Genomic DNA, 10,959 nt, shown 5'->3' on the forward strand with positions numbered 1-10,959 from the left:
TGTCGGTTTGATTTCATGCTATTCATACTTTTAACATTTTTGTTTTCAGATTGCCTAAATAAAATGTTAAAAAATCCATAGATCCATAATCCTATACTGATATCTAACTAATAGCCTCTGCTGTTAGCACTTTAGCTTCCAAAGGCTAATTTAGCAGTTCAAGATATTTTAATTTGCTGTCATTTCTAGATTAAAAAAAGATTTTCAGTTATTTCCTTAAACTCCATAAAATATTTTTTAATATTAATGGAAGATGAGATCTGAAAGCTAAAGTGCTGTTAGCTATTATAGCAATATTTATTTATTACATTTTTCCTTTCAGACTATCTCTTCATAAAAAAAGATTTATAACTAAATGTTAGCTAGCTGCAAACTCAARTTTAAAGATMAGAAAGTTACTTTTTAATYGATCCAAAAATTAATAATCTTAAATTCGCTTACAAACAACACAAAATATTTTCTTTAATTTAAAAAAAAAATTGTTTGCATATTTAAAAATCTAAAAAAAGATGTCAACATGCTGATATTAACCCTATGCTAGCTATGCTAATGTTTCATAATGCTAACATTAGCTTGCAAGGCTAATTTTGAGATTAGCATTACATTATTTGATTTGACCATTAAAAACATGAGTAATAGCTTCTGGAAAAACTTACAAAACTTTGGACAAGAATTAATWTTYAAATATTKGWCMAATTATTTAAGTTAAACCTAAACCGTCATATTTTCCAGAGAGTAAACTGATTATCCCACTTTGCTTTAAACGCTGTCCTCCGGCCGTAACTTACCTGACCTCATGCAGTTTTTCAAGCAAAGTTCTTCTGAGTCGAACCTATTCTCATTTCCTCCACAACCTCCAAACCAGAACTCTGCACAGAACCCATTCTGTCTGTCAAAGAACCACTTAGCCTCAAAGTCTTTGCACGGCATTCCCGGGTCAAAGTCAAGTGAGCAGGAGTCTGCCGGGTCATTAGCTACAACATGCCACATAAAGATGACGGGAAACAGAAACACATGTGCAGAAGGACAGACAGGGAGAGAAGGGTTAGCGTCAGGATTACATTTAAAACATGGAAGATAATGTGTGTTAAAATCAACAGGTTACATTACTATGCAAGCAGTTTTTAGACAGTCAGAGGTTTTCCTACAAAAACAAGAACCTGCGATCCCCAGAGCCGCTACGTTTTCCAAAATGAAGTCAAGAGAATGAAAGTGGATTAATTTGGAGTTTTTACAAGTGAACTGAAAAGTTAGTTATGACTAMATCTGCTAAAATGTTAGTTTATTTAATAAYTTAGAGGCTTTTGTGGTCCAGGTGGTGAACCTGAGCAGCTGCTGACTAAATCCACACTGGATGGTTTTCCTGTCGTTTCTCCTTACCAGGCTCTGGTTTGTCCAGCGGTGTAGTTTTTACAGTGCTGCTGCCGAGGCTGGCTGCTTCTGTGAGGAGAAAGAGGCAACGATGACGCTGCAATAACGGAGCAAACTTTATGAAACTACAGGTAATTAATATGAAACTACGGGTAATTATTATGAAACTACGGGTAATTAATATGAAACTACAGGTAATTATTATGAAACTACAGGTCATTAATATGAAACTACAGGTAATTAATATGAAACTACGGGTAATTAATATGAAACTACAGGTAATTAATATGAAACTACAGGTAATTAATGTGAAACTTCAGGAAAGGCTCTTTTAAAAACGATTCCTTATGTATGAAGCAGCTTTTGAAGATGATAAAGTTTTAGTTTGATGATTCAACAAGTTTAGAAAAGAGAAATATCATTCACTAAAGTTATCAGAAATCATAATCTGACTCCAGTCCGTCTGTCTAGTCAAAGTCCGGTCTGGTTGGTGAGGTGTGAACGCTAATTGACCTCTGACCTCAGTCTGGGTTCAGTTTGAATGTGAACGCCAAGCGGACCAGAGACCGCTCCAAAAGCAGGAAGTGGACCACAGCGCAGGGCATTCTGAGTAATCAAAGCTAACGTGCTAGCCTAGCGCTAGCAGCAGAAATGGCTCCTGGTCTAAAGAGAAATCCTCCAACCGCTAAAATCCTCCATCTTGTTTCCATCTGGTGAAACAGGAAGTTGCTCTCAGCGTCTTCAGAGGTTTTTGTGTCGTTTCCTTCAGTGGTTCTTGGTGCAGCGCCCCCACAGGCCAGGAGGGGAACAGGTTGGTTTGACTCAGAGCAGCTGGAGGTGGAGCAGATGTTCTGGGTCCAGTAGAACCGGGTCGACTGGACCGTCAACCCATAATCTCTTTTTGCTACCGAGTTACAGAATAAATGTTTTTAATCTGTTATTTAGGTTATTAAAATGTTAGATTGTTTCTTTGAAACAAGATGATCCCCCAGGGAAGAAGAGAAGCAGCTTCATCTTCCACGCCGTTTGTTTCGCTTATGCATCAGATTTAATACAAAAGTTATACAAAAATAAAATGCAAAATGAAGATTTTAATGCATTAAATCTCTGTAGCTAACTAATCAAAATCGGTGCGTTTGTTGAACTTACTGGTTGTGACGATGCCCTTGCGGGTGGAGACGGCCTGCCCCTCTGCTGTGTACGCCGTGACCACAGCGTGGTACGTCTGAGAGCTTTCCACGTTGAACACCGCGATCTCTGAGCCCGAAACGTTGGTCTTCACCACCAGGGCGTGGTCCTGCAGTCGGGTCACCACCACCTCAAAGTAGACCAGCGGTTTGGGTTCGGGGTTGCTCCACCGCAACGTGAAGCTGCTGGCGGTGACGTTGGAGACGTGCAGCTCGTCGCCGTCTGGAGGGTGGAAACAGAAAACGTCAGAATAAAGGAAATCTATCAGCTTTGCTTTTTATGTCAGGATAAAAGGGTTTAATGCTGATACAACTACTACTAGTGCAGCATTTCACTGTAAAATCCAAAGTGTGGAAACAAGCTGAAAAATTAGCATGCTAACATGCTAACCCCTCAGGTCMGATGTTTTCATATTTCCATCAGTTACTTGAATTTCATGATGGCCGTCTTTTAARCCAATTGTTGTCATAAAATGCTACCAATTTTMAAAACCCGGATGAACTTTAAGACCATCAGGAGTTTTTCACTTTGGTCAACAGATTCATACAACTTTAAAATAAGAAAACGTGGCAGAATCAGAAACTGAAGACTGTTAGCGAGTCTCAGACCTGGAAGRACATGAGAAACTGACGTCTTCATGTTAGCATTAGCTTTGACAAATTTTTCATGTGTTGCTAATTCCTTTGTATTTCGTGGTTTAGCATTTGCTTCTGATAATTTCTTGTGTTAGCATTAGCTTCTGCTCATGTTTTTATATGTTAAGCGGCTTAGCATTAGCAGAGCTAATATTTAGTAAATCAGTGTTTAGTGAAGCTAACGTTTTGATTAGCTTTTTGGTTAGCTTCACTAACTGGCGGTAGCTACTGCCAATTTTAGTGCAAACATAAATCCTCCGTTACAACCATGTCAGCCATTTTGAAAAATKTTCACCAGAAAAAGTGAACACAAAGTCTAGAAAATGTATATCTACGGTTCAAAAATACGTTTAATTTGATTGGACGTTCATCTAATTGGTCATTTCAGGGTAAAAACTAATTTTCCATGACAACCATGGCGGCCATCTTGAATAATTAAACATCAGTAAATATGAAGTTTGTGCATCTTACGGTTGAGCTTTCTCTCATGAACTGCTTGGTGGCCGTCATGCTTCTGGTGTTTCCTAGGGAATAAACATTGGTGAGAACCGCGACTGAAGGCCAACGGTGGGARACGATGATTCGGAGGTTTTCTGGCTCACTCCTGGTGGTGTGGCGGTGGCAGCGGGCTCTTCAGCGGCTGGTCGCTCTGCGTCCACTGACAGGTTTTAGATTGTTCAGGTCGGTTTTCAACTGTGAAGCAGAGAAGATGTCATGAATTCCAGGCTGGAGGAGGATTGCGAATCAGGCTGCAGAGGAAAATCAGTTGGACTCACAGCTGATATACTTAGCAAACAGCTGGCCAAACGTCTGGATGTGTTTGTCGTAAAAGTGGGAAATGAGGTCGAGGCGCTTGAAGAAGACATCGGAGGGTTCGCTCGCCATGCGTGACAGGACGTGAGCGTCCCGGGGCCCCAGCGACTCGCCCACGCCGAAGATGACCAGGAAGTAGCCTCTGCATTTGACGTCGTTGGCGATGCGGAGCAGCTGCTCCTCGTCCTCCTCCACGCTGCCGGTCACAAACAGCACGATCACCTTCCTGTCGCGCTGCAGCGGCGCCTTCTCAAACACCTGAYCCACGGTGGCCTCGATGGCCGCCGGCAGGGCGCGGCCGCCCTCCAGCTGCTCCGTCTTGTCCAGCAGGAACCGGACGACGGCCCGCGCCGAGGCGTGGTCGGTCAGGCCCAGGTCCACGCGGATGGGCTGGCCGGTCCGGTTGTGGATGAACTCGTAGGGAGCCTGCTGGACGACAGACACTCTGGCGTGATGGACGGAGGCGGTGGGATCCGAAGACACGTGAAGAGCCTCTACGATGTGAGCGATGTATCGTTTAATCTCGATGAAGAAGGACGGGAAGGTCGACTCGGAGCTGTCTATGATGAAGGCCATGTCGATGTCCACATCAGACGTCAGAGATCGSCGATCGCGGCCGGCCGACGGAGGCAGGTAGTCACAAAGCTGGTCTGGAGAACAGGAATCTAGAAAAGACCAAAGTTTTATTACTGTTACTGATGATCTAGTTGCATCGAACTGAACTCAACTCTGTTGTTTCAGTCTGCAGACTGATCAGAGATCTGCTCTGATGAGACCAGAGGGAATCAAACCAGACGAATCCGAATACGACGGATGGAGGTGGTGAGTGGGAARCATTAATTAGCAACACTGGTTCGCATGGCACCGTTCAAACTTCAAGGCCTGATCAGTCACACGATGAAACGTTGCAGGTGTAACAGGTTTGGTTTTACAGTGCGACTGGAGCAACACAGACGATTTGACTCAAGATGCCTCAGAGAATCCAACATGGCCAACAGCTAATGGCGCATTAGACAGAGAAACCCGTTTGAGGCCACTGGATCCGTTGGTTTGTTTCTGACTGGATCAAACCGGCGCTAGCGAACTTTACTACCTCCAGCTTTACCTCGACCTCGCTGTTCGTTATTTCGTCATTTAGCTTTTTCTTTTCACAAAATGTATTTAAAAATGAAGAGACGACGACTTTGAACGATTTTCTGTCACTTTGACATTTTGTTCCAAAATGGCCACGAAGAAAYGAAAGAATGAAATTAAAAGCTAATCTCCTTCATTTTCACRTCATGTCATCTGCATGTRAATAATCAAATGTTTTAATTTGTGTAAAACGTTTTTTCCCCCCAGTTTAACTCCTTATGAACCGGAAGCGTCTCACCGTAGCAGACGTGGCAACTCAAGATCTTCTGGAAGACCGACTTGTACTGGGAGCTTCCCGGGGAGGGAAGGACGATGACCTGGGCCAGCGCCGTGTTGTTGACCTGGWGTGAAGCRGAACGAGTGAGACGAGCTGCTTTCTCAGAACCTGTCCACCTTCTCGCTGGTTGGGTCGTACCTGAACTGCCCGGCTCAGCTCCCTGCTCTCGCTGTTCACCAGCAGCAGCGTGGCGATCCCGGCATCGTGAAGGCGAAGCGCGGCGTTGGTGATTCTCTGGGTCTGCCTGACACGATGACCAACGAAGAAGACGGCGACCTTCCTCATCAGGAAGCCGCTGCGGACTCTCTTGAAGGTGTTCTGGGCCACAAAGCTCATGGCCGTGTCCAGACTGGCCTCCTTACTGGACCGCGGCTTCTGCAGCTGCTCGATGCGATCCAACAGCGTCCGCTTCTTCGTGGAGTCAGCGAACCGGAACTCGGTGATCATCTCGTTGTGGTACAAGCTGAGAGCGACGCGAGCTCCTCTCGGACAGTTGCTCTCGGCGATGGTGATGTTCCTGACCAGGAGTTCGACCGTTTCCCGCATGGTGCTGAAGACCTGGCGGTCCACGGCCTGCGAGGCGTCCAGCGCGAAGGCCAGCTCGGTGGGGTACAGCGGGCATTCCTGCTTACCTGAAACCAGAGACACCCGGTTCTCTGGASAAACTCGGCCTCCTGAAGCATTTCCTGCCAATCAACATTTTCTATACTCACCATAGCAACAAGCTAGGAAAGAAGAGAAAAGAGTCAGAAACTGACGAACAAAAACACATCCAACGGTAAAAAACGSCATGAAGACTTACGACAGTTATCTCTGATCTTCTTGACCAGGTCACATTGCTGAAACAAACAGTAAATTATTAGAAAACGAAAAGTGAACCAAATATGCAGAGAAAAGTTTGATTTCTGAGCTCTGTATCATTAATTTGATGAAATGGAGACGTACCACAACACCTGGTCCTGTTGGACCTTTGGCCCCCTGTGGAGCAAAAACAACCCATTAAATCCCAACCTCACCACCGGATCAGCTACATTCATGTTTTCATCTACATTCATGGTTTCATCTACATTCATGGTTTCATCTACATTCATGGTTTCATCTACATTCATGTTCCCTTATTAGCGCAGCAGCTCCTTTAGCAAAGGCTTTGAACTTTAGCTAAAATGCTAAAAATCATCAATGTTTTAATTATAGACAACAAATTTAGGTTTTTAGCAGTTTTTTAGTTTTTTTTCATAATCACATTGAATTTCCACAACATTTTGACAAAAAGCAGCATTAATATATCTTAAGTCTATTTTTCTTGTTAGTTTGGAAAATGTTTTTTCCAAGTATCTCGATTATTAAAACTCCTCGAGGAAAATGTTCCTGCCTCGAAGCTTCGCTAATTCATGTTTAGTAAAGGGGGACGGCAGGATCCCGCTACCCCTAAAGGATTAATCGGGTTTGCAGTACCTGCTAGAGAGGAGCTGCTGTCTGCTGTAAAACATCACTGGGTTCACTGATCAGCCGTGACTGATTAGTTTCCCAACAACAATCTAAAACAGACTTAATCAGTTAATAAATAGCTTTTTCTCATTTCATATCGTTTCTGAACTGATCCTGCTTTACTAGAGCAACAAGTCCTCTGATTGGCTGAGAGCAGCAGGTCCTCTGATTGGGTTAAAACCTTCATAACTTTATTAAAGAACGTGTTCAAATTAATAACTCACGACCTTTGACCCGCTCCATGACCTTTGACCCGCTCCATGACCTTTGACCCGCTCCATGACCTTTGAGCCGCTCCATGCGGCGTCTACGTATTAATGCTACCGATTGTCTCTCCCACGCCTACATCAGGGTTTCTTTCGGTCGTCTTTCCCATCTTACCTTCGTTGCTCTCCTGCCCCCCACCATCTCGACCCCCCAATCCAGGTGACGTTCCCCGTATTGTCAAACCCAAAGCTCGGCAGGTTTGGGGCGAGGTCAGAGTTCATCTGTTAAACTCTCTGAAGATGAACTAAAAGCTGGAGAATAGACATTTATTTTAAGCGTATTTGTGAGCCTATTATTAAATTGGATATAATTTCAGATCTTTGTGTAAATTTTCTTCAGGTTGACGTAGAAAGTGAGCTGTTATTGTTACAGGTTAGTTTCTAAACTACAGAAAAGTTCCTGTTAGGGAAGCTTAAATGTGAAACACTGGACTGATATTCATATTCCATAGTAACACTGGTGTTATGGAAGATTTACCAATATTTAATCTAGAGGTGTGCCGATCGATCGGTCACCGATCATAATCAGCCAATTTCCGTGAAAAAGTCTATGATCGGTGATCGGCGATCATTGGCTCTTGTTGCTGATCACCTGCATCTCATKTCTCAGCCTGCCTGTGCAGCTGGTCTCCTCTTTCCTTCACTCTGCAAACGCGCAGCAACAAATCCTGAGCATGTGGAACTATAACTATGACGCACTGAGTGAATGGGGACGTTTAAAATTGAAGCAGGTCAAAATGCATCAACACAACGAAKCTAATACGGCATAAAAACAATGACATACTTGACGGAGTTTGGCTACATCGAGGCTCACTGCAGTAAAAAAGACATGGAGGATCAGATAGCAGGTAAAGCAGCACAGCTACAAACACTCACCTGGATTAGCATGATGGTCAGAAAGCTAAACAAATAACCCGCTAAATGATTTAAGTCTTGGAGCTGCGATGTCCAAATGTCGTGATTTGATTTTTGGGAAGTTTAGGGGTTTAAAATGCTCACATAGGGTCCAGGATATCCAATTTCTCCCTTCTGTCCAGGTGACCCAACGTCCCCGGAGACGCCCTGGAAAGAGTCGGCATGAAGTCAGGATGCATGCTGGGTGATTTCATTCCACTGCTGCAAACATTATCAGTGCAAAGCAGGGGACGAATGTGAACGTACTCTTTGTCCACGGTTCCCTCTGGGTCCGGGTCCTCCGCGGGGTCCAGGGTCTCCGGCTGCACCCTGAAACCATCAAACTCATCAAACAAGCTGCAGACGATCCACAGTGTGACCTGGAAACGTGACCTCGCCTGACCTTGAGTCCAGGGAATCCTGGGAATCCTTCATCGCCCTGTAAAGACAGACGGTATGAAATAATTAACCCTTTCATATATAGTGGTCACTACAGTGGACAGCCATCTGAAAGCCATTTTCTTGAGCTTCTTGTGGATTTTTATGTTATAAMTGCACACAGACCACTGAAGTGGAAACTWATGCATCATAAAAGACTTTCAACTACATCAGCTGCAAATGCAAGAAATTATTTTTGTTAAATCCAATATGGCCGACTGAGCCGGCCCCTCCTTYGACAGGTAAAACAAAGATGGTGACGTCAGGTAACCCCTGAAGAACAGCACTACTGATCTACTTTTCAAATAACAACTTTGTTTTTAGAGAAAATTACAATTGATCACCTAAAATTTTATTTATTTTTTTTACTATTCTAATGCCTTAAGAAATTTTTTTTWAAATAAATCCTGAGACCAAGGACCATAAATCATGCATGAAAGGGTTAAATTCATGTCTTCATGAAGCAGCGTTTAGCCAAACACATGAATCCATTCATCAAAACGTCGAGCTGAACCAGAACCACTTGCCTTCCTTCCTTTCTCTCCCTTCGAACCGATTCCGTCTCTGCCGTCTTGACCCTGAACAGGAAATGGGAACAAAARGCTGAGACCTTGAAATGATGTGGCTTCCTGGTTTCTGGGGCGTTTCGCTCATTTTCAAGCATCTTCAGCTTCATGTAAATTAATATACCTCATATTTACCAGATGTTTATATGAAAAATAAATTACATAATTTAAAATGACAAAAAATGTAATTGAAAATATTTGTATCCTTAAAATTGTCAGCCTGTCTACTGGATGCTTTCCAAACCGTCTCTACAGTGTTTTTAAAATGAGTTACGTTCTGATCTTTAAAGAGTTAAATTCCTTCATCAACTCCTAGTAACATTTACGTAAACATTTCAAGATGAAGTTGTTTGAAAATATTAACTTGCATTGAATGAAAAATATTTTTTCTACCAGCAAAGCTGTGCTAGCCTAAAATAGCATCTGAATGCTAAACATGTAGCGGCTAACGCTAACGCCACGTTTCTAAAGAAGCTCCATGACCCGGAGCTGGAAACATGAATGACTGCCAGTTTCACGGCTGCAAGTTTCAGGAGGTCATGTAATAAAATATTCTGAATTACTGAAAACGTGAAAAGAGAAAATAATTCAAATGTGCTCATAATGAACATGTTTCAGTGAAAGAAGTGGAGACAGAGAGGTTGGGAAGCTTTTATCCTCACAGGCTCTCCGTGGGGCCCAACCGGTCCAATCCCACCCTTGGGTCCCGGTTCTCCTGGTTCTCCCTACAAAGAAAACATGAGAACCAGACACAGGGAATGAGGACAGGAGTATTTTTGAGAAAATGCCAAAGTAATGAATCACGAGGGGAGTTTCTGTGGGCTGTTCGGTTCCACAGATTTAATCAGGCTCATGTGGCAGGAGCTCAGTGTCTCCGTGTGTCCAGTCACGTGAAGCAGCCTGTTGTCCAATCAGCCTCGAGATGAAACTTGAGACTCGTCACATTCGCTCCATACCTTGCGCCCTAGAGGTCCTCTTCTTCCGTTTTCTCCGTTTGGACCAGGATTACCTCCAGGACCCTAAACGGTGAAACGTTGGGACATTTTGGGTTAGGTGTCCAACACAACCCTCGACACAGAAGAGCTGGTGGACCCTTACTCTGGGTCCTGGGTTGCCGTCCTCCCCTTTGGGTCCTCGTGTACCGACTGGTCCAGCTGCACCCTGGGAAAGGACAGGACGCGTCTTTACACCGTTCATTCATCTTATCAGCTAATGACTAAAGAAGTCAGCTCCAGTCACACAGRGCTTTGTTTTTAATGGCTGGGATCCAATGAAAACAMGTATYCATCATCTCTGATGGAAGTAAAGCTACTAAACTCACTCTTGAGCCTGCGATACCAGGCTGTCCGGCCTGGCCTCTGTCTCCAGGAAGCCCGCGGTTTCCCTTTAGATGAGCAGCACAGTGGCGCGTTACTGTGACAGTTACTCAGATACTGGGATGCAATTTTCCAGAGAGGAACTTACAGGTCGTCCTGGCTGGCCTCTTCTGCCATCAAGTCCCTTAAACAGCAAAGGATAAGCTCAACGCTGGGCTCACAGGGAGCCTSAAAACTTTGTAAGTGATTTAATGAGTTATTTACCCGTCTACCACGATCGCCAGGGGTTCCTTTCAACCCGTCTTCACCAGGAACTCCCTGTCATTCGGGAACAGATATCCCTGTCACCACAATTACATCAAAATKAAACCAAAAGAGCAGAAAAAGATCGGGCTGTACCGGCGGTCCGATGTCGCCGCGTTCTCCTTTAGGTCCTGGACTGTTGTCATCTCGCCCCCTCGTCCCCTAATGAACAGASACAATTACCTCAGTTTTACGTCCACTTAATGTTAAGAAAACTAAGTAAAGGCCATGTTTATAAAAAATGTCAGTGGAATTTGATTACTCTTTATT

The 10,959-nt window shown here is 43.9% G+C and overlaps 1 protein-coding gene and 1 long non-coding RNA gene across 2 annotated transcripts in view; both read right to left on the reverse strand.

Moving 5' to 3' along the window:
* Window positions 1–684: 684 nt before the first annotated feature.
* LOC103460616 (collagen alpha-3(VI) chain) overlaps window positions 685–10,959 on the reverse strand; it is a gene marked incomplete at its 5' end in the record, with an annotated part of 18,827 nt that continues 8,552 nt past the window's right edge. The window contains 22 exons of the mRNA XM_008402859.2: window positions 685–974; window positions 1,381–1,440; window positions 2,521–2,781; window positions 3,666–3,718; window positions 3,797–3,887; window positions 3,971–4,672; window positions 5,380–5,482; window positions 5,557–6,050; window positions 6,132–6,143; window positions 6,221–6,257; window positions 6,364–6,396; window positions 8,172–8,234; window positions 8,334–8,396; window positions 8,470–8,505; window positions 9,032–9,082; window positions 9,733–9,795; window positions 10,027–10,089; window positions 10,169–10,231; window positions 10,392–10,454; window positions 10,535–10,570; window positions 10,651–10,704; window positions 10,786–10,851. Of these exons, the coding sequence (XP_008401081.1) occupies window positions 760–974; window positions 1,381–1,440; window positions 2,521–2,781; window positions 3,666–3,718; window positions 3,797–3,887; window positions 3,971–4,672; window positions 5,380–5,482; window positions 5,557–6,050; window positions 6,132–6,143; window positions 6,221–6,257; window positions 6,364–6,396; window positions 8,172–8,234; window positions 8,334–8,396; window positions 8,470–8,505; window positions 9,032–9,082; window positions 9,733–9,795; window positions 10,027–10,089; window positions 10,169–10,231; window positions 10,392–10,454; window positions 10,535–10,570; window positions 10,651–10,704; window positions 10,786–10,851 (2,682 nt within the window). The remainder of the gene's footprint in view (window positions 975–1,380; window positions 1,441–2,520; window positions 2,782–3,665; window positions 3,719–3,796; window positions 3,888–3,970; window positions 4,673–5,379; window positions 5,483–5,556; window positions 6,051–6,131; window positions 6,144–6,220; window positions 6,258–6,363; window positions 6,397–8,171; window positions 8,235–8,333; window positions 8,397–8,469; window positions 8,506–9,031; window positions 9,083–9,732; window positions 9,796–10,026; window positions 10,090–10,168; window positions 10,232–10,391; window positions 10,455–10,534; window positions 10,571–10,650; window positions 10,705–10,785; window positions 10,852–10,959) is intronic.
* Window positions 6,948–7,688, reverse strand: LOC103460615 (uncharacterized). The gene is made up of 2 exons (XR_532957.1): window positions 7,191–7,688; window positions 6,948–7,152 (listed from the first exon to the last, which is right to left on the reverse strand). It is a non-coding gene; the product is annotated as an uncharacterized LOC103460615 (long non-coding RNA).

This window comes from Poecilia reticulata, unplaced genomic scaffold (genome assembly GCF_000633615.1).
Source record: "Poecilia reticulata strain Guanapo unplaced genomic scaffold, Guppy_female_1.0+MT scaffold_264, whole genome shotgun sequence".
In the NCBI taxonomy this organism is placed as follows: Eukaryota; Metazoa; Chordata; class Actinopteri; order Cyprinodontiformes; family Poeciliidae; genus Poecilia; species Poecilia reticulata.